At 30.1% G+C, this 23,407-nt stretch overlaps 2 protein-coding genes across 2 annotated transcripts; one reads left to right on the top strand and one right to left on the bottom strand.

Annotated features, from left to right (window-relative positions):
- The first annotated feature begins 2,726 nt into the window (after positions 1-2,726).
- On the top strand, positions 2,727-5,472 carry LOC108463339 (uncharacterized). Its single transcript, XM_017763290.2, has 4 exons — positions 2,727-2,942; positions 3,058-3,164; positions 4,164-4,198; positions 5,245-5,472. Exons 1-4 carry the CDS (start codon positions 2,940-2,942, stop codon positions 5,310-5,312), a joined length of 213 nt encoding a protein of 70 aa, XP_017618779.1. The 5' UTR covers positions 2,727-2,939; the 3' UTR covers positions 5,313-5,472.
- A 264-nt stretch (positions 5,473-5,736) lies between these two features.
- Positions 5,737-6,312, bottom strand: LOC108463327 (uncharacterized). Its single transcript, XM_017763282.2, has one exon. It carries the CDS (start codon positions 6,203-6,205, stop codon positions 5,891-5,893), a length of 315 nt encoding a protein of 104 aa, XP_017618771.1. The 5' UTR covers positions 6,206-6,312; the 3' UTR covers positions 5,737-5,890.
- Between the last annotated feature and the right edge of the window lie 17,095 nt (positions 6,313-23,407).

The raw sequence follows: 23,407 nt of genomic DNA on the forward strand, positions 1-23,407 counted from the left end.
CCCTTTCTTCTGTTTTTTTTTTCTTTTCTTTATTTTTGAAAATGTTGAGGTTGTGGTTTTGGAAGAGCTTCGATTTTCTAGTCATCAAGTCAAGTTTTGGATGTCTCTGATTGCGAATCAGGTGTGGGTTTCGAACCTTTTAAATTTTTGTTAATGAATTGTGGTTTGTTTCTGTGAAATTGGAAATCGTTGTGTGCCTGTGAAATTGATCTTTCAAAAGGGGAAATTATCGTGGAATAGCTTAGAATTGGGTGTGATTTTGATGTATTTCTGAGTAGTTAAGGATTGGAGAGTGTTTCGGCAACAAAGGCACGATCGGTAACCAATTTCGGTGTGGTTTCGTGACCACTCAGGTTTGTGCCCCCGCACGGGCGGTCCACACGGCCTTGCATGATTAGGAATTAGGGTTTTCGAGTAAAATTTGGTACCACACAGCCGTCTGGCCAATTTGGGGGTTTTTGTCAATTTTCACATGGTTGTGTCCCCTAGGCACACAGGCGTGTGTGTTTGGGAATTAGGGATTTAGTGATTTGGTACCACACGACTGTGTTGTTAATTTAGGGATTTAGGGATTCTACACGTGCGTGTGTTTTGGACACACGACTATGTCTGGTGGGCACACGAGTGTGTGAAACCCTTAAGAAGACCGTGTCTGTTCTATACCTTATTTTAGCATATTTAGTAGTGAGTTACACGACCTGTTCACACGGTTGTGTCCCTGGCTCATACGAGCGTATGCCTCAGCCACACGGCCGTGTGCCTCACTCCACACCGGTGTTTTGACTCCCACACGGCCTAGGTTTTTCCACATAACCGGAACACACGGTCGTGTGGTCTTAAGTCACCAATTTTAGTTTGTGTATGTTTTTTATCTAATAATGCATCTGTGTATTCCGACCCTTGGTTAGACTTTAGTAAGGGTAATTATGTCTTTGTCTTTGTGGCTATGTGCTCTGCTTATGTGTTATTTGTGACTGTGGTGTGAGATGACTAATTTTGAACCCAGTTAGCCTGGTGTGTGTGCACGTGTTTAACTGTCTGTTGATACGTTCAATGTTTCTGTGGGATTGTATGCATACATACACTTACATAAATAAATATTTGGGTTGGTTGTGAAGAGAAGGAAGACTGATTTTGATCTGATCTGGCGCTTTATCAGAACTTATTCGACAATAATTACGACTGTATCTTGATATACGTCGACTTTTTGCATGCTAATTACTATACCGCTTATACGCCAGCCATGTTGCGTACTATTATTTAAGTCCTTAGACCACATACATGGTGTGTAGGCTTGGATGGGCCTTCAAGGTCCTAGTGGTGTGTTTGGTTGGATGAGCTTAAACAGCTCTTTTGAGCTGTGATCGGGGGACGAAGAGGTGTTTTGGTTGAATGGGTGGGTTTTTAAATCCTGACTGCATTCATATGCATCTGTTAAAGTGTTCTAGGTGTAAGATTATTTGACCGTAATCTGTCTGTCTAAATAAAGCTTGTGTTGAGTATTCAGTGTGTGAGTTGGTGTGCTTGACTGTTACATGTGCTAGAACATTGGTTCCAAGTTTGTTTTCTACTTTTGCATGCCCTTGTAGGTATGTTTTGCCAATAAATTACCATCTGGAGTTCTCTTCTGTAAATCTGTTGTTAATCGTTTTGAACTCACACTGAGCTCGTATAGCTCAGCCCTCTTAGTGTTTCCCTTGTAGGTGCATTTCTGAATTCTGGCGTTAGACTTGGTATGCGGAGGTCTCAGACAATCACGGTGAAAAAATAAATTAACAGTTCTTCTTTTTTATTTTTTTAATTCGATTTCGAATTGTAAGGTTTTGTAAAAACTGTGGTACAGGTTCTGTTTTGATTTTTCTTGTAAATCTTATTTTGTTCATAAATTAACTTAACTTTAATTTTTCTGATTGAAATCTAAAGCAGTAAATGTCCTTAGTTCGTAAAGAGATAAATATGTTTGTAATGGAATTTGGGATAACTTGTTTTGTAAAATTTTCCTACGATCACTTCAGTGATCAATATAACCTCTGAGATTCAGTCTAAACTTTTAGACCAAATTTAAGAGCGTTACAGTTATTATCCCACATATTTTTTTCTAATAAATTTTAATCCAAATTAAATGAATGTACATACAAGTCTACCCTCAAGAATTTATGAGAAATAAATTATTTAAATTTATAATGTGCAATTACAACAACTTATGATATATTATGATGTTGCCAAGCCTTTAAATATAGGTATGTATAAAGCTTGTTTATTTCTCCAAGTAAAAAGGAAAAAGTGTTATCTTTTCTCCTTTAATTTTATAATACGTGGGTCTATAGTTAATTTTTTTGGTAAATTTTTAATTGGTTACTCGTATTTTCATTTCGGTCACTCAAATAAAAATTATTTTTATCATAATTAAATATTTTAATTACCTAACCATTAATTCACTAATCACATATGATGTAGCAGCACTTCACATTATGTCCACATAAGTAATTCTTGTTAGGAAAATAGTTTCCATGTAATTATATAATATTTTTAATCCATTTTATTTTACTTATTTTTACCCATAATTGCATAGAAACTATTTTCCAACAAGGATTACTTATGTGGACATGATGTGGAATGCCAAAGATGGTTAAAATGTTTAATTATTCAGTAATGACATGTGGAGTATTGACGTGGCGCAACGTGATTCGTTAATGAAGTAGTTCTAGATTTGCTTTCCCTTTTTTCTTTTTGCTCGCTGCCCTAATTTATAATTCCAAAAAAACTCCCTAATCCTCACTAGCTGGAAAATTGGTACCTCATTGCCTTTCAATAAAAATTGCATTTTGATTTTTGATCCAAAGCCTTTTTTTTTTCTTTTTTTTTTTTAATTTTACCTTCTTTTTGCTACTGGGCATTTGAAGTGGATAATCAATCAATCAAAGAAAGATCCCGAAGCCATGGTAAGAAAAACCCTAACTTTCTATTTTTCCGATTTTGTTGAAATCGCTTTCTTCTTCTTTTAATTTTCCGAAATCAGTAAAAAGTTAAAATTAATTTTCTGATGTGCGCTTTCAGTCGGCACTCTTCAATTTCCATTCATTCTTAACGGTAGTGCTATTGGGAATCTGCACCTGCACTTACTTGAAGATGCAATTTCCAGCTATCCTTGAACAGAGAACTGGGTATATCCTTTCGCTCTCTTTCTAATTTTCTTCTATTTATTTTATTCGTTTATTGTTGAATAGTTCTCATTACTATATTTGTAGTTGATTTAAGCTTGTATTTTCATTTCAATCAGAACTGATTTTGGCAATTGAATGCTAGATTTTGTGCCTTGGCATAATTGTTAAATGTCTGCAAGTCATGCAGTTAGTTTTGTAGTGGTCTTGTAGTTGTTTTAGCTTTGTAATTTGGAAAAACTGCCTTTGAGCTGGAAACTTTTGAGATGGGGGATGTTGGGGCGATTGCCACTATAATCAAGTTGTATGTGATTAAGTCATGCAGTTAGTTTGTTTTCGTATAGATGAGTTAGATTTGTAATTTGGAATAGCTACGTTGAACTGAAAATTATTGAGATGGGGGATGTTGGGGCAGTTGATGTTGTAACCAAATGTTTGTGGAGCTAGATTTCCTCTATTGTATATTCCATCCATTGCAAAAAAGAAATTAAAAGAGAAAGAGAAGGAAAACAGATGATTTCTAACTAGGCTGGTTTTGATTGTTGCCTTATTTCATCTTTGAGCAATTCAAATTTATTGTCTTATGTCTTGATTTTGTTTGATGCAATTTTGCAAATTAAATGGACTGTTTTGGGTGGCATCTAGCAAGGCAACAAATATAGTCACAGTGATATAGTTGTAAGTTTAGCATTGGTGAAGTTTGAAGTAGAGTTCTCAATCTTAACAAGAATTTTTTTTGGCTTTTTTCTCTTTTTCTGATCATGTGCATCTTCTTAGATAACTTCAACTTCTTGATTTCTTTCTCTATGAAGAGCTTAGATTAATTAAAGTTGCATAACTCCAGTTAATCTTGGCCCTCTTTGTCTTTTCTCTTTGGTATCTCAATTGGTTATATTAGCATTTTTGTTTCTAATATTTATAGCTTCTACTTTGGAATCAGAAATTATTGGTAGGAAGTGTTGAGAATTGGAGCTAATTTGGTGTAATATGCTTGTTTGACAGGTTCCGTGGTTTCTTTTGGAAGGCAGCCAGAATAGGTGGGTCTCCTTTTCTGCTTGGTTTACTTCTTTCTGGTTGCATTGAGAATTTGGAATAGTCATGTAGTGTCCCCCTGTTCTGAATCTTATTTGGACATATAATGTTTATCGTGTATGAAGCCTTTAAATTAGTTGATAATAAATATGATAGTGATTGGCTCAAAAATGCAGGATGATAATTATCTATGATTCCAAAACGATTCTGGAAATGAGACTAAAAGTGAAAGGCTAAAATTTAGCTATATCATTTTTAAATAATCATATTGTATAGAGAACTTGTACTTTGTTTTAGAATTAAAATCTCATAAAGTCGTGAATTAGAATAGGATGGTAATGATATTTTGACTGGGAGGGAAAGGGATGACAATAATGATAAAGTTGAACAGCAGTCATGGGGTTTAGGCAGTTATTTTCACATAAGGACAATTATTTGTATTGATGCTCTATTCTTTTTTGCAATAATTGGCATGAAGAAGCACCTGAATTGTTCCGTTTGTTGTTTATACCAACTTAAAAGCCTTTGACTTGTGAGTTTACTGCTTTAATTGGTTGTGAATGAACTATGATTGTTATACAATATCAGTTTTTGTTTGTCGGAAATCCATAATGAGATAAGTTGTCTCTTGAGCTATTTGTGTAATAGAGTTGCATTTGCAACCTGCCGTTTAAGTTCAAGACCATATATATGCAGATGGGCATGTTAATTTAAATATTTATGTGCGCCAAATATTTCATTTGTAGCTCATAATTTTTGCCATAAATAAATATATACTCTACATTTGCTAACTGGTATTATTTGCTTCATTAAAAGGTTCTTTTAGTACCTTGTGTCCTGGACTCCTTTTCATTTGAAAGGTTATTTCTTGTAGAAAATTAGGCATGTATTTGGGATTGAATTAGAGTGGATCCCAATGATGTGGAACTTTAGTTGAGCCATTTTGGAATGTAGGTTGCAAAAAAAAAATCTGAAACTCATTCGATGTTTTACCCTTTCATTGGCAATGCATTACAATTTGTGGGACTAAGTAGTATATTTCTTGAATCAGGTGAACGGTTAAGTCCCTGGGTGGCCGTAGGATGCTTCACAATGGGTGTCTCAATAATATTTTTCTGAACAAGGAGCACACCCTCTACTGTTCGGAGGAGGGATCCAATCTTTGCCGTGTGAGCTATTGTGTCTCTTGTTGAAATTTAACATGTTTAAAAGTGTTTGGATGATGAAAAGAGTTTTGTTAACACTGTTGGAAGAACTATGTAACAAACTTATTTCAAAAGCACCCTAGCATTCTTTGGCTGATTGTTCTTTATTGATGATTTTTCAGTTACCATTTTGCATTATGATCTAACATTACCTGCGGTGTGCCTACAATTTATGGTGAATGGATTACTCCAATTGCGTAATTTGATTCTTTTCGTTTATATAGTTAAACCTTCTTGTCTTCCTTTTCATCATCTCCCAGTTGTTTTACTGAAACTCCTTGTGTTGCTGATTTTGCGATTTCAGTTTATTTAATTATTGCAAATGGAGAGATTTGAACTTTCAGAATGGGTATACGAACTGATTGAGTTAAACCCAGGGTTTAGAGTAATACCCATACCATACATGATACATATGCCTATGATGTGCATGATATCAAAAGCTGGGATTTAGAATAAATATAAGAAGAGAAATTTAGAAGAATCAAACAGAAATTAGGGCAACAGAGGTGACTTAAAGCAGATTGGAAGACAGGCAACAACATAAACAGCAAGCTTATCCTTGAATCTCCTCAAAACCACAACCTTTTCCCCACTCCAATGATATACAGATAGCATGAACTTCTTTATAGGCTTTTTCCTAGTACTGCTTTCTTTGGTTGCCGTCACTCTTTCTTGTTCATCTTCGTCTTCACCCCATTGAAGAGGATAGCTCCGCAGAAACGCTCTTCGATTATTGTAATCTTCGTAGCGAAAGCTTCTACTTCTCGTCCCGTCTACTACATCGATCTTTTTGCAATTGCAACCCATAGCTTAGAATTTGATTAGTTAATTTGGCATTTATACATGCACACATATATATATATAATAGGAATTGGGGGCATGGGATAGGAAGATAAGGACATGAAGAGAAGTTGAAAATGATGGCATATGGTTTTTATGAAGTTCCGTAGGATGGAATCATGTATTATTATTATTATTATTATTATTATTATTATTATTATTATTATTATTATTATTATTATCTGCTGCAATGCTACCTTGCTGGGGTTTCTTTTGGTTATCTTTATGAAATGGATTTCAATCATTGTCGGCTTTTTGTTGTTGATGACATTTTAGGGGTTGAAAGCTTTTTCATACATAGCCATCACTTTAAATTCATCTAAACTTAAATTAAATAATTAGATTTAAATCAATTTTATGTTTTATCATACTAGTCAACAATATTGTTTATATCTTTTATAACTTATATCAAATAAATTATTGAATTTACTTAAATTCATGAAATTGAGGAATTAAGCAAATAGGAATTACATAAAATAAAATTTGAATGAAAGCATGGGGTCACAAAGTAATTCCTTTTTGTTATAAATTTGCAGATATTTAATTACAAAATTAATATAGATTTAAATTGTGATTAATGACATTGATATGAACACGTCCTTTTTTATTTGTCAACTCATGAATATCAAAAATATTTCAATAGGAAAAGAAACTTGCCGTTTAGGGACTGTAGATACCCAAAGGCTGTTTAGGGGAAACCTGGAAATCTAAAACAAGAAGCAAGCAACATTGGCAGGCAAGGCACGTAAAGATTGAAGTACAGTCTATAAACAAGGAATATAAGGTAAGACTGTATGGGAATTTTGCACCACTTACATCAATTTTTTTTTATTGCTCTACAAACAACTTGCATTTTGCATCAAATGTGTTTAACCTTTGTTCACTACTGCCATGATTGTTTTGTTAGATCATGTCAGCAGTGGGTCAATTTTCCATAAGTATCAAATTTCCTACTTTAAAATGCTTTTATTCCTCGTCTCATCTTTGGTATTAGATTTCTTTCTCCTCTACGTTGTAGGTGAATAAATGCATTTATTTTTTTATAAAATAAAATAAATAATATATATTAAGTAATATTTAAAATTAATTATTTTTTATAAATAAAAAATTGAAAATAGGACAGAAAGTTATAACTAAATTATAATATAAAAGATAAAATAACATGTATCAATTATAATAATGTAAGTACAAAAGATATTCACATTAATTTAATTAAATATAAAAGATATTTATATTAAATTAATAAACATATTAATGATGATATATATAAAAAATTTTAATTCAATATTTTAATTTACATATTCAACATATCTACATTATTTTTATTTAATATCTCTTTAACAACAAAATCATATCTTTCCACTTACCAAATAAATATTTTTTAAAAAAATTTATACATTTAAAATAGTTTCACACTCATAATGTAAACCTCATAACAAAATTAACTAAAATGCTTCTATATTTATAAAATACTTTTAAATATAAATATGGTTAATAGTTTTAAATAAATCTACTTTTAATTTATATCTAGTATGGTTTTCAATTCACGCTTCGTATTGGGTTAATTATTTTTGGATTAAATAGTTAAATTTTAGATGTTACATATATGCTCCAAGTTTTTGTACTCTTTGTATATTTGGAATTTAATCCTGATTTTTTTTTTAAGAATCCGATTCCTCTATTTTTGAATATAAAATTTAGGTTCAATTGTTAACACCATTAAAATTCTTCTTTTAAATTTGTTGGTGTGACATTCCAAATTTTTTTAAGTACTCACTCGATAATCATGTTACAAAAATGACATTATAATGGACTAGAGTTTAACAAAAAATTAATGATGTTAACAGTTCTTTAAATTTAGGTAACCATTTTAATTAGAATAAAATATTTAGACTAACTAATGACATTATAAACGTTGAAATACTTAATTATGTAAAACAAATTCTAGTATACAAATCAAATCTCAAATTTTAAAGTAGTATAGTGACCAAAATTGAAAATTGAATATTTTATATAATTAAAAAGTAGAGGGACCAAAATTGAAATTTAATCATTGTTGTTAAAAATGTAAAAAGAAAAAAAAAAGCAAGCCATGTGTCAAAAAGTAGAGGGACCAAAATTGAAAGTTAACCATTGTTAAGAATGTAAAAAGACAAGCCAGGTGTCAAAAAGGAAGGCCTTTTATATATAGTAGTATAAATGTCATTTTGTTTATTTTAAAACAGTATTTAAACTAATATCTTTATGTAATTGTGTTATACAGCAAATAATATCCTCAAATTATATATTATTTGATATAATCTATTCAAATTATTTGCATTTATTTTAATATTTTCGATTATTACTTTCTAAACCAAGCTTTATATTTTTAGTTATTAAATATTTTATATATTATTTCATAAAAAATTAATTAATATATGTCACTCTTTTCCAAGAATATGAAAATATGAAATTAAGTAAATAATATATTAAATATATAATTAGTTATATATATAACCCATAAATCTGATCATAAATTTGATCTTTTTATATTTTGGACATACAATATATGTTGTAATTTTTTCATCTATTTATATTTTCTATCATAATAATTTAAAAATATATCTATTTAACGAATGCATCCCACCCGTAAAAAACTAGTATTATAATATAACTTTTAATTATATTAGCATTTCCACCCGCTTACCCAGGAAATTTCAAAATATATATTTTTATAACTTATTTAATATTTAAATTAAATTTTTAACTATAAAATTAAATTCATAATAATTGTGTAGAATTAAGTACAGATTTTAAATAGGTTCATCAAGCAAGTGAATATGAATTATTTAAACAATAACATGATACATTGTCACTTAATAAAACAAAAAAATAGTGGAAGTTTTATAAATAAATATTAATAACTTTATTTAAATATAATATAATAATTAATTTTAAATGAATACTAAAATCATAAACACAAGAGCGTAAATCCTAAACTGGAGACCTTAAACCTTAAATATGAGAATTATTGATATTTATTTGTAATAGTTATAATTAATTGGTATTTAATTATGCTTAAATAAAATTATTAGTGTTTACTTATAAGTCCTCCATAATTTTTTATTTTATTTAATGATGGTGAGTCATATTATTAGTCAATGATGGTGCATGAGACTTGGTACATCAAATACTATTCCTTAAAAATAAACAAATAAAATTTGCAAGCCGGTCAAGTATGAAACATAAATCGAGCTATAAAAATGGATGTGCATATCTAATCGTTAGATGCACCATGAACTGATGTTGTTGATAATGGCAACCATGAACATTGAAAAGATTTATCTCAATGAAACCTAATAGATATATATGATACTTTAATTTAATTAAAACTTTTTAACATTTAAATATATTACGATTTTATTAAAAACAAATCATTATGATAAATTATGTAAAAATAATTGAATTGAATTGAAATACAAAAACAAATCATTATGATAAATTATGTAAAAATAATTGAATTGAATTGAAATACAAAGCGAGTGCAATGCAACCCGAAAAATAATAATTAAAACACGACATAAAATAAAAATAAAAATATTATACATATTCACATACATGTCAAAACATGTACATAAAAAAATCATTTACATATTCAACATCCTATCAACTTTATTTTAATTCTTGATAATGCTTGACATATTTTTATTATTTATTATTACTAATTTTAGACATGAAGTTTACTTAATCTATCATAAGTATAATTATTATTCAATGTGTTAGGAAACGAATAAATATGTATATTATACGAAGATTTGACATGAGAATTTGAGTTAATGCACAAAACAAAAATTTTAAGATTATTTTTATTTCTATTAAGACTTTTTTTGTATTTTTAAGCTTATTTCTTTTATTTAAGGATTTTATTAATTTATCTTATTATAATAATAATAAAATATATAATTAGGCGAATAGTAGAGGGCGGTTCATTACATCCATTCCTTTTAGTTTTTATTTTTATATTATATATATGAAAATTTTGGTATATTATCAATGAAATATTTAGATTTTACAAATAAGATTAGGAATTGACAAGTATCTTATAAGGGTATAATATAATATTAAAAAACAAATGTCAATTTTTAAGACTAATTGTAGAATAAAAAAAAATATTATTAATATACCAAATACTCGCCTTTATATATAAAGAGATGAAGGGAAGGGGAGAGTGTCACATTGCTAGAAGAATGGATTGTTTCAATCTTTCCAATTTGGAAATAAATTGTATTAGGATTATCCTAAAAATATAGTTTTTAGGTGCTAATAAAATACTGTCACGTCATTAAATTTTAAAAGATAATAAAATATTGTTAGACACTCATCTATATTTAAGATCTTCTCCAACTTAATTTAATTTTAAATAAAATACTTTTTAAAATTATAAACAAACATTTTCTTCTTTTACAAATTTTAATCATTTTGTTTTTTTCCATAAGTTAATTTTTTTATTTTTGTGCAACTAATTTAAAAATAATAATAATTTATGTGTAATTTTTTTCATGTCATTGACACATAATTTTGGTAATTATTTTACCTTGAACCCTGAATCCTGAACCCCATGGTTCAAGATTTGGGTTCAGAATTTAAAGTTCAAGTTTCGAGTTTAGGTTTTGGATTTGGGGTTCGAGTTCAAAGTTCAAGGGTTTGAGATTATGGGTTACGAATTTGGGGTTTAGGGTTTGGGTTTGAGGTTATGAGTTTGGAGTTTAGGTTTAAGGCTTGAGGTTTTGAATTTAGGGTTAATGACTTATAATTTAGGGTTTAAGGTTTAGGGTTTGGGATTTAAGGAAAAAATTACTAAAATTATGTGTCAATGACTTGAAAAAAATTGTTGAAATGTCATTAAATAATTAAAAAGGGACCATGAATAATGTGGCGGGAAGGTTTATAAAATAATTTCTGTATAGATAAGAGTATAATAATAATCTCATGTCCTTAAAATTTGAAAATGAGGTGAAATTTTATTGGCGCCTAAAATCCTTAGTTTTTAAGAATCATCCTAATGTAAGTTATATATAAAATCCCCACTTAAAAAAAAAAAAGAGAAGAAAAATATTTATGGTAGAAATACTTGAATAAGTGATCTATAAATAAATAGTGGTATAAGAAATTGTGATTGTTTTTAGAGAAAACCGTTAGACATGAAAACACAGAGGATTATTAGTAGGAGTATGTGGTTAAGTTAAAAATTCAGTATCGAGTTTAGGGATTAAATTGAATAAGTTAGAAAAGTATAGAGACTAAAGTGCAATTATCCTATTTTATTTTGATAGAAATGACTTAATGATAATTTTTTCATTACTTAAAAAATCAATGGTTTCATGATGGCTTTTAAATATTATTATTATTATTATTAAATAATAATATTTTAATATTATAATATATATAAAGAGAAAAAGGAGAGAGAAAGATAACATCTTTCTCATCTTCTTTCTTTTCACGCCAAACAAATGGAGGGGGAATTTTCTTCCATCATTTTCCTTCAAATTCAAGTGTAAGGTTTGGTTTTTCTTCAAAATCTTTTTAGACTTTGAATAATTGAAGCTTGCTTTACATATATATATATATATACACATACCAATAGTTTTTTTTTATTTTATCAAGTATTTTGAAAGTTGCCATTAAAGGACATTGATGGAAGCTTAGAAAACTTAAGTGAAATAGACATATTTTTGGATAGGAAATTATTAGAAAATGAATTCTAGCTTGTTGGAAGTGTGAAAAAGAAATAAAAATGGATGAAAAGTTTATTTGGTATATTTGGCCATGTTAAAGGGAAAGTAGAGAGCATTGGCCACTTTGTGTAATATTGGTGCTAAATGATATCTTGTGAAGTAGTGAGTACTCCGGTGAAGACGGAATTGAAAACGGATAATCGAGTCGAAAGATATGCGAATTTCGGACTAGAAAACTTAAGTTGTCAATATGAATAATCATGCATATTTAAGCTTGTTTTTATTAGTTTTAGTTTTAGAATGGATAAATGATGTTATTTCATATTGAATTGCTCCTATTGTAACTAAAAACAAAGCGAACATGTAACAGCCTGTTTTCAGTGAAATCGGAATAGTGGTTTTGGGACCACAAATCCGAGTTAGAAAGAAAATTTATTTTAATATTATTGTATGGTTTGCATTATGATAGGAATGATGTATGAAAATTTCGATAAAAAAAAATTACTGATTTCATGTTTAATTATAGAAAGGACCAAATTGCATGAAATGCAAAAGTTGAATTCTAGTAGCTAGAAGGATCAAATAGCTATGGAATTCAAAATTTGAGGTCATTATATGGAAATTAGACCATTAAATGGAGTTAGTAGATATTTTTGATGATTCATCCATGGGAAATTAGAAAAAGAAAAGGACTAAATTGAAAACTGAATTAATTAAAGATGGAAATAAGCTAATATCATCTTACTTCATCATCTTCCCCAAATTAAAATACATGGAAACCCTAGCTAAGAGAAAGTGAGTTCAAGCAAGTTGTTTTGGCTTAATTAGGTATGAATTCTTGTCTCGTTTTTGGTAATTTTTATATTTTCGAGATCATAATAACCTAATCTATCTATTTTGGGGATCAATTTGTAAATTTATCAAAGTATAATTTTTTTTTCATGGATGAGTATGCTGAAATTTTGAAATTTATGGTAGAAAATAAAAGATTGTTTATAGAAAAACAACTTTTGTAAAGGAAATTTTCATGGAATTGTGATTTAGGGACTAAATTGAAAAGTTGTAAAATTTATAAAAAATTTCTGATTTTTGTGAAATACATGGATTGTTATTGTTATATGAAAATTCAATTAGGCTTGGAATAAGGATTAAATTGCATGAATTTCATTTTTCGAGCCTAGGGATGAAATCGTCATTTATTAAAAGTATAGGGGAAAAATGATAAATTTTCCTAGGATGTGAATTGGATCAAATTGAATGTGAATTGTATTAAAATGAGTTAAATTTACTCATATAGATCCAAATAGACCTAGTTTGGAATTGGATCGAGGAAAACAAACAGTATCGGATTAGTAGCCTACGAACACAAACAATTATTGAGATAAGTTGGTGTAACTAAATTATGTATATTAATATGTTTAAATTGAATGTTGTATATATGTGAATTGTATAAATGTCTTATGTATGAAAATCAGTTACATATCTGATAATACCCGATAAATGTTAAATCCCGTTTGAATTAATAAATTTCCATGGATACAGGATTTCTCGTATTGGTTGTGGTCCTGCATATGTTGCAAACACACCATAGCTTTTATGAGCATCCTGTTATAACCCCTCTCAAGCTTCCCGTTACATGGTTCCTGCGAGTATCCCGATCGGTATTGACCCTGCATGTGTTGCGGTCATGTCGCAGCTCTTTGTGAGTGTCCTGTTATATGATCGGTATGGATCCTACATATAATGCAGACATATCGCAACTCTTTATGAGCGTCCTGATATAGGCTCTTTGTGAGCTTCCTGATATGGCTCGCTTGAACTTCCTGTTGTATGGCTATTCGGAGCTCTCTGATAATAATTCTTCGAAGTTACCTGTTAAGCTCAATGAGTTTCCTGTTTTAAACTCTTATAAGTTTTCTGTTATAACCCGGATAAACTTCCTATTAAATGGCTTACATGAGCATCCTATTATATGGCTCGAGAGAGTGCTTCCTAATTATATGCCCTAATGGGTACCCCTGAATATGAGTTGACAGATTACAGTTTTGTACACTTCGAGTGTACTAAATGTGTATCCATCGATATTTCAAATAAATTTAACGGGTAAAGTTCTGACATGGTTAAACTGAACTTAAGATGATTTGTTATAGAAATGCACATGTTATATGGAAATATGATATGAAAAGCATATGTTTATAAAAGTTATTACATGATGAGCTCATCCTTGATTCTTGATGTTTATTTGTAATACCTGACTAACAAGTTTCTTGAGATTATATGTGTTTAGGCAAATTGCCAAATTTATTTGGATAAATTTTGTATGCTTATCTTAAATATAAATGATTGGTAAGTTGATTTTTTGTTATACGAAGTTACTAAGCATAATATGCTTACTCTGTTTTATTTTCTCTGTTTTATAGTACTCGAAAGCTCGTAAAGGTTGGAAGTTGTTCGGAGCAAGATCACACTATCCTTCAACTCATTTTGGTATAATTAGTAAAATTTCCCTTGATAACATGGCATGTATAGGTTAAATTGACTAAATGATGACATATTAATATTTGGTTGTAATTAGCCATTGGAATGGCTAGTGATGGTATGTCTTAATGTATATGTGTATAAGACCATATTATGTTGATATGTGTTGTGTGTTTGAATTGATATACATATTAGGTATAAATATGCTTAAATGAATATTTGACCAATTTGGTAAGTTGGTCACTTGAAAATATGTGATGATATGTCATGCATAAGAATTGGCTTTGGCTTGATTTAAATGTTTTGAATTAGTTTGGGAATGTGTTAAAATGTTAATGTTTTGAATTGGCTTTGGCTTGAAAATGACTTTATTTTGTCCACACGGGCAGAGACACGGGCGTGTGGTTTGGCTGTGTGTCCCCTGCAACTTAAAAATTTGAGAAAAAGAATGCTTCAAATTGCTCACACGGGCAGAGACACAGGCGTGCGTCTCGGCCATATGTGTCACACAGCCTAGCATATGGGCGTGTGACTTCGCTGTGTGACCCTTGCACCTAATTTTTGAAAATTAAATTGTCCACACAGCCTAGCACATGGGCGTGTGACTTGGCCGTGTGGCCCCTGCACCTAATTTTTGAAAATTAAATTGTCCACATGGCCTAGCACACGGGCATGTGGCTGGCCGTGTGACCTAAGTTAGAGAGTTACATGGGCATGGACACGGCCGTGTGCCTCTCATCGAATGCCCACACGGCCTGGGACATGGGCGTGTCACTTGGCCGTGTGAGCCACACGACCTAACCACACGGGCGTGTGTCCCTTGCACTTAAGAAATATTTTGAGACTTTGCGAAAAATTCTCTGAGTTCTCGATTTAGTCCTAACTTGTTTTTAAAGCATAAATTAGGTCTCGAGGGCCCATTCAAAGGACATTATGATTGAATATTTTTTATTTCGGTTATGACTAGTAAATGATATGTGTAAACTATTTTTAAATCTGTAAACTCTGACAATGCTCTGTAACCCTGTTCCGATGCCGGATATGGGTTAGGGGTGTTACAGAACATCTTGAAGGAGAAAGGCGAAGAAAAGGAGTAAAGTGATTAAAACTTCAGTTTGTGCTAATATCTTATTTTCATTACATAAAGCTTTAGAATATTTAATTTAATTTGACTAGTTATATTTATTTTATTTTATTTTATTTTTATGAGTTTTGGATGAGCTTGAATAATTTAGTTAATATTTATAAAATTATGTTTTGACATGAATACTATGTTTTTCATAAGATTAAATTAGCAAATTCATGGTTATGATTTGGATTTGAGTATTACGATTTTAGATGATTGAGCAAGAAAATATTTATAATTGGAAACCTATTTTATATTAGAATATATGTGATTTGAACATGAAACGGAATTGAAATGAGAATTATATCAAAATGAAATTGAAATGGACCAGGAAATTTGGTTTTTACCCCCATTTCACTAAGTTAGACTAAATCAGATATAGTTGGTATGCCATAGAGTCTTTATATCAGAAAATTTAGATCTCCCCAATTCCCAGAGGGCTGAGGTAGAAAAGGCCAAGTTGGTCAGTTGTTATTATTGTTAGCCCTAATTCTCAAAGGGTTATGGGCAGTCCCAATTCCTAGAGGGTCGTGGGCTACTTTGATAGCCATCGTTGCCGAACAACTCGTGGTGGCGGATTCGTGCATCTGGTACTGAGTCTAAACTTTCGTACAGGGTCTAAATTAAAAGAAAAGCAAAAACAAAACATGAATTTATTTGAATTTCCATATTGTGCAAATTAAATTAATTTCGCGATTTTAAATTTAATTAAAAAGCTTATTTTCTTTATTCAATTTGTCAATATAAAAATATTAAAGTTTATTAATATTAGAATTTTCTTTTATTGTGATGTTATTAATGATATTTTTAATCATGTTTTAGTTTATTTCTATCAATTAATTTGTGTCCAATACTTATGTAATGATTTATATGATAGTAGCACCACTGAGCATAAAAATTGCTCAGTGTACAGTTTGTCTATTTTTCCATGTACAGTTAGTTAGATTCGTTAGATAGTTCTAGCAGCATCCGAAAAATTGAAATTCAGCTCAAACAATGTTAGTGAAGAGTTTACTTTATAATTGATGTAAATGGCATGTACCTTGTAACGACCCGGTTTAGACCTTAGTCAGAATAGTGGTTTTGAGACCACAAATCCTAGTCAGAAAATATTTTAATATTATTTTTGGTGTTTATAGCATGTGAGTATGTATGTGTGAAAATTTCGTGAGCTAATTTTATCGTTTAAGTGGTTAATTTGAGAAAGGACTAAATCGCGTAAAATGCAATAGTTGCATGCTATAAGTTAAAAGTGCCTAAATGCTATGACTTATTCAATTAAAGGTCCTTATGTTTTAATTAGACCATTGGTAGTAGAGATGAACATAAATGGCCTTATATTAGATGTTTTTATAATGATTTATTAAAGGTTAATATTGGTATTTGTTAAATCATGTTAATATTAATAAAACAAAGTGAATTAAAACATTATTTTCCATCTCCATGCACCGAAAATTCAAGAACAAGAAGAGAAAATAGGTTTTTCATTGGGATAAGGCAAATTGATGCAATTAGGTATGTGTTTTGATTCATTTTTGATGATTTTTATGTTTTTGTGATCGTTGTTTCGTGTTCTAGCTAGCTCATGCCTCAAGTTTTGAAAGTGTTGATGATTTTGAAATTTGAAATTGATGAATTCATGTGTTTTTCGATGTTTGATGGTGAATTATGAAAGTTTGGTGTTAAATATACATGTTTTGTAAAGTGATTTTGAGTAAAAATGCATATTAGGGATTAAATTGAGAAAAGTGTAAAATGAGGGGTTGAAATGTGAAAAATGAAAAATATGGGCTTCTAGGGAGATATAGAGAATTTAGCTAAGCATGGTTTATATTGAATTTTGTGAATTCTATGTATTTATGAAACAGGGACTAATTTGTAAGAAATGTAAAAGTTAAAGGCCAAAGTGCAAATTGGCTTAAATATGTGTTTTTGGATGAAATTGAGAGAATAGGTGATTAAATGGTTAATTTTGAATGCATATAGATCAAGAAAAGAGGAATCCAGAATTAGATCTGGAGAAAGGCAAGATAATCGAGTAATTGATTCATTTCGCCGTTTTCATACCCGAGGTAAGTTCGTAGGTGTTCTTTTCATTATAAATGAATGTTATATGCTTTGATATTGCATAAAATGTGTTTATGAGATTGGGGATTGTAATGCCTCCTTTACCCGAGACCGTCGCCGGAGTCGAGCACGAGGCATTACTAAACTTATTTGAGCACTTAAACAAATTCAAACAATTTATATCACACTTTCCAGACAAGCTGTCCAACTGCGTTACAGATGCAAAAAAAATCATATCTCGAGTTACAAAACTCGAAATCCAAATCCATAAATTTTTCCTGAATCTAGGCTCATATATCTACTTACTAATTTTTTTCTAGAATTTTTTCTTGGGCCAATTAGTACAGTTTATTAGTTGAAGTCTCCCCTGTTTCAGGGTTTGGCTGCTCTGACCCCTGTGCACTACAAACCAAATTTCTCCATGTACAGAATTAAAATAACCAATCCATTTATTTCTATTAAAAATAGACTCAATAAGGAATCCATAAATATATATTATGACTCCTAATTAATTTTTTTTCAAATTTTAATGATTTTTACAAATCATAACAGGGGAGTTCAAAATCACTCTGACCTTGTCTCAGAAAAACTCAAATATCTCCTTATATGAAAGCCTTTTGCTTACACTGTTTCTTCTATGTGAAACTAAATTCAATAAGATTTAATTTTATATTTTATTCAACTTCTAATTAGATTTTCATGATTTATGGTAAATTTTCAAACTCAAACTACTGCTACTAACTAAAAACTGTTTTAGTACAAAATGTTGTTAACTAGTTTATAACATCTTTACTTCATTTCATTTAAACTCTATACATGCCATATAAATCTTCAAACATAAAACAAAAGCTACCGGAATTGATCTGGATAGTGTGCTTTGTTGTGTTGATCCGATCTACCCACTTCACTTCAAGTCAATCTACATAAAAATATTAAACATACACAAGTAAGCTTATTGAAGCTTAGTAAGTTCATAGGTTTAAAAGTAATGCTTACCAAACATAATATTTCCAAACAATACCAAAACATTTACTAAAGTTTCCTGCGATTCACAACCATTGTTATAATAATTCATATAGTTGAGCTCAACAGTAACAACTACTCAATCTCTTTCATTTGGATCACTTCTCTTTTATTTCTTATAATCAAATTAGGAAACGGCTTACGAAATTGAGTACGTTGTTGTTCAGTGCCACGATTCATAACTCAGTATTGTTTTCCTCATTGAAATACCATACCTACATTTTACAACTCGGTATGGGCAATGCCATACCTACATTTCTTAACTCAATATGGATTTGATAATACCATACCTACATATCACAACTCAGTATGGGTGATACCATACCTACATATCACAACTCAGTATGGATGATACCATACCTACATTTCACACTTTGCCATGGAACAACCATGGTCTTATTCGTCAATTCATCACATGTCACGATACGAACTATTCAATCCTGCGTTTTTCCTAATTTGCATTTCCACATTTATTCTTTCATTAACAAAATTTACACAATCCCACAACAAATTCATATATAATAACACATTACTTCAATCATTCACAAATAAACATCTAAATTCAACCATATGAATTTACTCGGCTAATTTGTAGAAGATATTGAAATTTAGGGACTATTCTGCAACTTTTTCTTTTCCTCGTTCTTCTTTGGATTCTTGATCTATAATATAAAATATTTCTACTCATTAGCATTTATTTGATTTCTATTTCACTTCACAGTTTATGCTGTTCAAATTTTGAAATTACACTTTTACCCCAAAATTTGATTTTCACAATTTAGTCCTGCTCAATTCACCCATCAATTGAACTAATTTTTCTCAATTAACACTTTATTTTATCATTATAAACTATTTCAAAACCTTTTATATTCTGAATTTCAACAGCAACCTTCAATTCACAACTTTTTCACAATTAGGTCCTAAATATCATTTCCTATCAAAATCACTTAATAAAACCACCTTAATATGAAATTAGAACTTAAATTTCATAATAATTCATCATAAAATTCCCTTATCCATCCAGGGTAACTTCCAATTTCACTCATAAAATCAAAAACTAATGAATTCTATAAGTGGACCTAAAATTGTAAAAGTCATAAAAACATAAAAATTATCAAGAAAAAAGCAAGAATTAAACTCACATGATGTAAAAATATGAAAAATCAGCTTTCTCCAGACCTTCTATGGCGTTTTGGCTGAGAAAATATGAAGAAATGTCTAGATTTTTCAATTACATCATTATTTAACTATTAACTTTTATGTTATTTCCAATTTTGCCCCTTGTTCACATTGTTTTCTTGCTTATTTCATACCCAAATCGTCCAGCCATTAACCTTTGGGTCTAATTGCTCTTTAAATTGATCTTTTTAAATACTTAAGCTATTTACTCACAATTTAACAAATTTTGCGCTATTTTCAATTTAGTCCTTTTTAAATAATTAGCTATCCAAACGTTAAAATTTTCTAACAAAACTTTAATACTAACTCAATGACACTCCATAAATATTTATAAAAATATTTATAGCTCGATTTTCAATTTTGAGGTCTCGATACCTCGTTTTTGACCCGTTTGACCTAATAAATTCTTTTAATTCACTAATTTCACCATTTCAAAAATTCTTCTAAATCCTTACTTGACTCATAAATATTAAATTACTATCTTGTTCAATCTTATTTTTCGGATTTAGTGATCTCAAATCACCATTTCCGACACCACTGAAAATTAGGTCGTTACACAGATAATGTTTGAATTGTGAATAAGACTATACGGAAGTGTTCAACGTTGAAATCGACAAGCGAAACTTCTCAGTTAAACTTTAAGTACAGTGATGATGATAATGTAAAGTCATTATGTTAATGCATTGGCTTTGGGCCATTATATCCGCACTCCGAGAGCGAATAATACCCTAATTTGGCTACGGGCCATGATATAAGTATTTAGAGAAGAGTTACCTTGATTTGGCTACGGGCCATGTTATAGGTACTACAGGATAAGTTACCTTGATTTTGCTACGAACCATGGTATAGGTACTTATCAATTGTGATTCGTAAGTGACTGATTTCTATCCCTAATTGTTCAACGGATAAAAGAATGACTTGTTTAAGGAAGAGATTAGTACGAGGTGGTACAGGTACGTACGGAACCTATTTGAGCATTGCATTGAGAAAGATCAATGAGATGTTAATGAATCATGTTTTGAGACATGATAGGAAGGTTTGTGTTAATGAGATGTTGTTTTGGAAATGTGTATAAGATTGAATTATATTTATTTGATTAATTGAATTGCTTAACTACGAACTTACTAAGCTATGAAACTTATTGTGTGTTATTCGTCTACGTTTTATAGATAATCAAAACTAGCTTGGACTCAGGGATCGTCAAGAGCATTGTCACACTATCGATCATTTGTTGGTACTTTTGAAGCTTGTATATATGGTATATGACATGTATAGGCTAGTGTTATTTTGGTATGTTTTGAGTCTTGATATTAGCCATGAGATTTGGCTTGTAAATGTAGTATGTATAACCATTTAAGTTAGCTTAAATTAAGTGTTTGGTAAGTGTTATATGTGATGTATATAATGCTTTATGAATTGGTTTGGTTTGAGATGATGATATGATGAGTTTTGTGTTATGAAATAGATGATATTATGATGAATTAGTGAATAGGGAATATATACAAGTTGTGATGATTTTGGCATAATGATTTGGTATAATTTGAATATGGAAATGATTAGTTGAAATGGTTGATTATATATGGTATGTTATGTGTATGTTTTGGTGGGTTTTGGTTGCTTATAAATGACTTGAAATGGTACCAAATACGTTGATTAATATGCATGATTGTAGGGTGGCAAATTGGCTTTTCAAATGACCTATTTGTAACAGTCCGTTTTAGACCCTAGTTGGAATGGTGGTTTCGAGACCACGAATCTGAGTCAGAAAAATATTTAAAAAATTATTTTCTGTGTTTCTTTTGTGTGAATTTATATTTGTGAAATTTTCGTGATTTAATTTTGTCGTTTGAGTGTCCGATTAAATAAACAGACTTAATCGTGTAAAATGCAAAATTGGTATACTAATTGTTGAAGTGTATAATTGCTTTGTTCTTTCAATATCGAGTGTTTATAATGAAAATATACCTTTCAATCTTTTCATGGACATATTCAGCCATTAGTAAGTGAATTATAAATAATTAAACTAAGTGTATAAAGGTAAATTATGTAATAATAAGCTTATAATAAAACATAAAATTTAAAATAAGCTTTTATATTAATGTGTTCTTGCCGAAAGTAAAAGAAGAAAGAAAAGAATAAGAAGCTAGGTATTCGGCCATTGTTGATTCAAATTCAAGGTTAGTTTGGTTTCAGTTTTTGATAATTTTTACGTTTTTGAGATCGTTGCTTCAAATATTATCCGACCCATGCTTGAATTTTTGATTTTGATGAATATTTCGAGTAAGGTTATTAATGAGAGCTTGTGATTTTTTTTGTTTGATGATGAAATATGAAAGATATGTTTTAGATTAACATGTTTTGTATTGGAGTTTTTGATAATTTTGAGTAATTAGGACTAAATTGAAAAAATAATAAATTGAGGGACTAAAATGAAAAATAAATGAAATATATGGACTAATATGATTATAAGGAAGATTTGGCCTAGCTATGTTGTTCTGAGATTTTGCATATTTTGTGTTTTGTGCAATAGGGACTAAATTGTGAAAAATGTAAAATATCCGGGGTAAAAGTGTAATTTTCCCATTTGTGTGTTTTTGGATGAATTTGATTGAATATTTGATTTAGTAGGTTGAATTTATATTAATTTAGATCAAGAAAAGAGAAAATTGGATTTAGATCGGGGGAAAACTAAAGTTGTCGACTAGCCGATCCGTACCAATTTTTCATCGTCCGAGGTAAGTTTATAAGCAAATAGACGTGTTTAATTGTAATTAAATACTAGATATATATGCTATTATGAAATGTATGGATTTATATTTTTTTATGGCTAAATATGAAAAGGCTTGACTACTACATTTTCGAATTCGTTTCGACCGGGATACGACGTTCGGAAGCCCCGTATGAACCTTAGGAATAGTTAGGCTACATATGTCTGACATAGGATTCCGATTTATGTGTGCGAGTAAGACCATGGCATCGATACGTGACTCTAATATATGTGTGCGAGTAAGACCCTGTCCGAGACAGTGGCATGATATGTGATTACATGTAAGACCACGTCTGGGACGTTGGCATTGTACAATATGTGTGATTATCCGAGTGTCCTATCCAATTTCGAATGGTTCAACGGGCAACGATAAGTGTGATCAAATGTGTAAAATGAGCTAAATGACCAGGTATGAATTAGCTTGTTATTTATTGAATTAAGGTAAGTGAGTAATTTGATTATTTGTTACAAATTGCATTCGATACAAATGAAATAAATATGTGATTATAATATGTATATTCAGCCAAATAGTAATAAATATACATGATGTTATATTATGATTCTTGATTTTGTGTATTTAAGCATATGTATATTTAGTTACTTAATGATATTTTGATTATGAAAGTTGAATAACATTTGGTAAATTTGATCACTTGAACATTCGGCCAATGTGAAAAGTGGAGTATGAAATGCATTATATATGTAATTTTGTAGTTTGAGATTAAGGAATGATGAGTTTAATATATTTTGGTTATCTTAAATGAACTGATTATATAATTTGAATCGTTTATTTGCTTAAGACTTACTAAGCTATA

Source organism: Gossypium arboreum, chromosome 3 (genome assembly GCF_025698485.1).
Source record: "Gossypium arboreum isolate Shixiya-1 chromosome 3, ASM2569848v2, whole genome shotgun sequence".
Lineage (NCBI taxonomy): Eukaryota > Viridiplantae > Streptophyta > Magnoliopsida > Malvales > Malvaceae > Gossypium > Gossypium arboreum.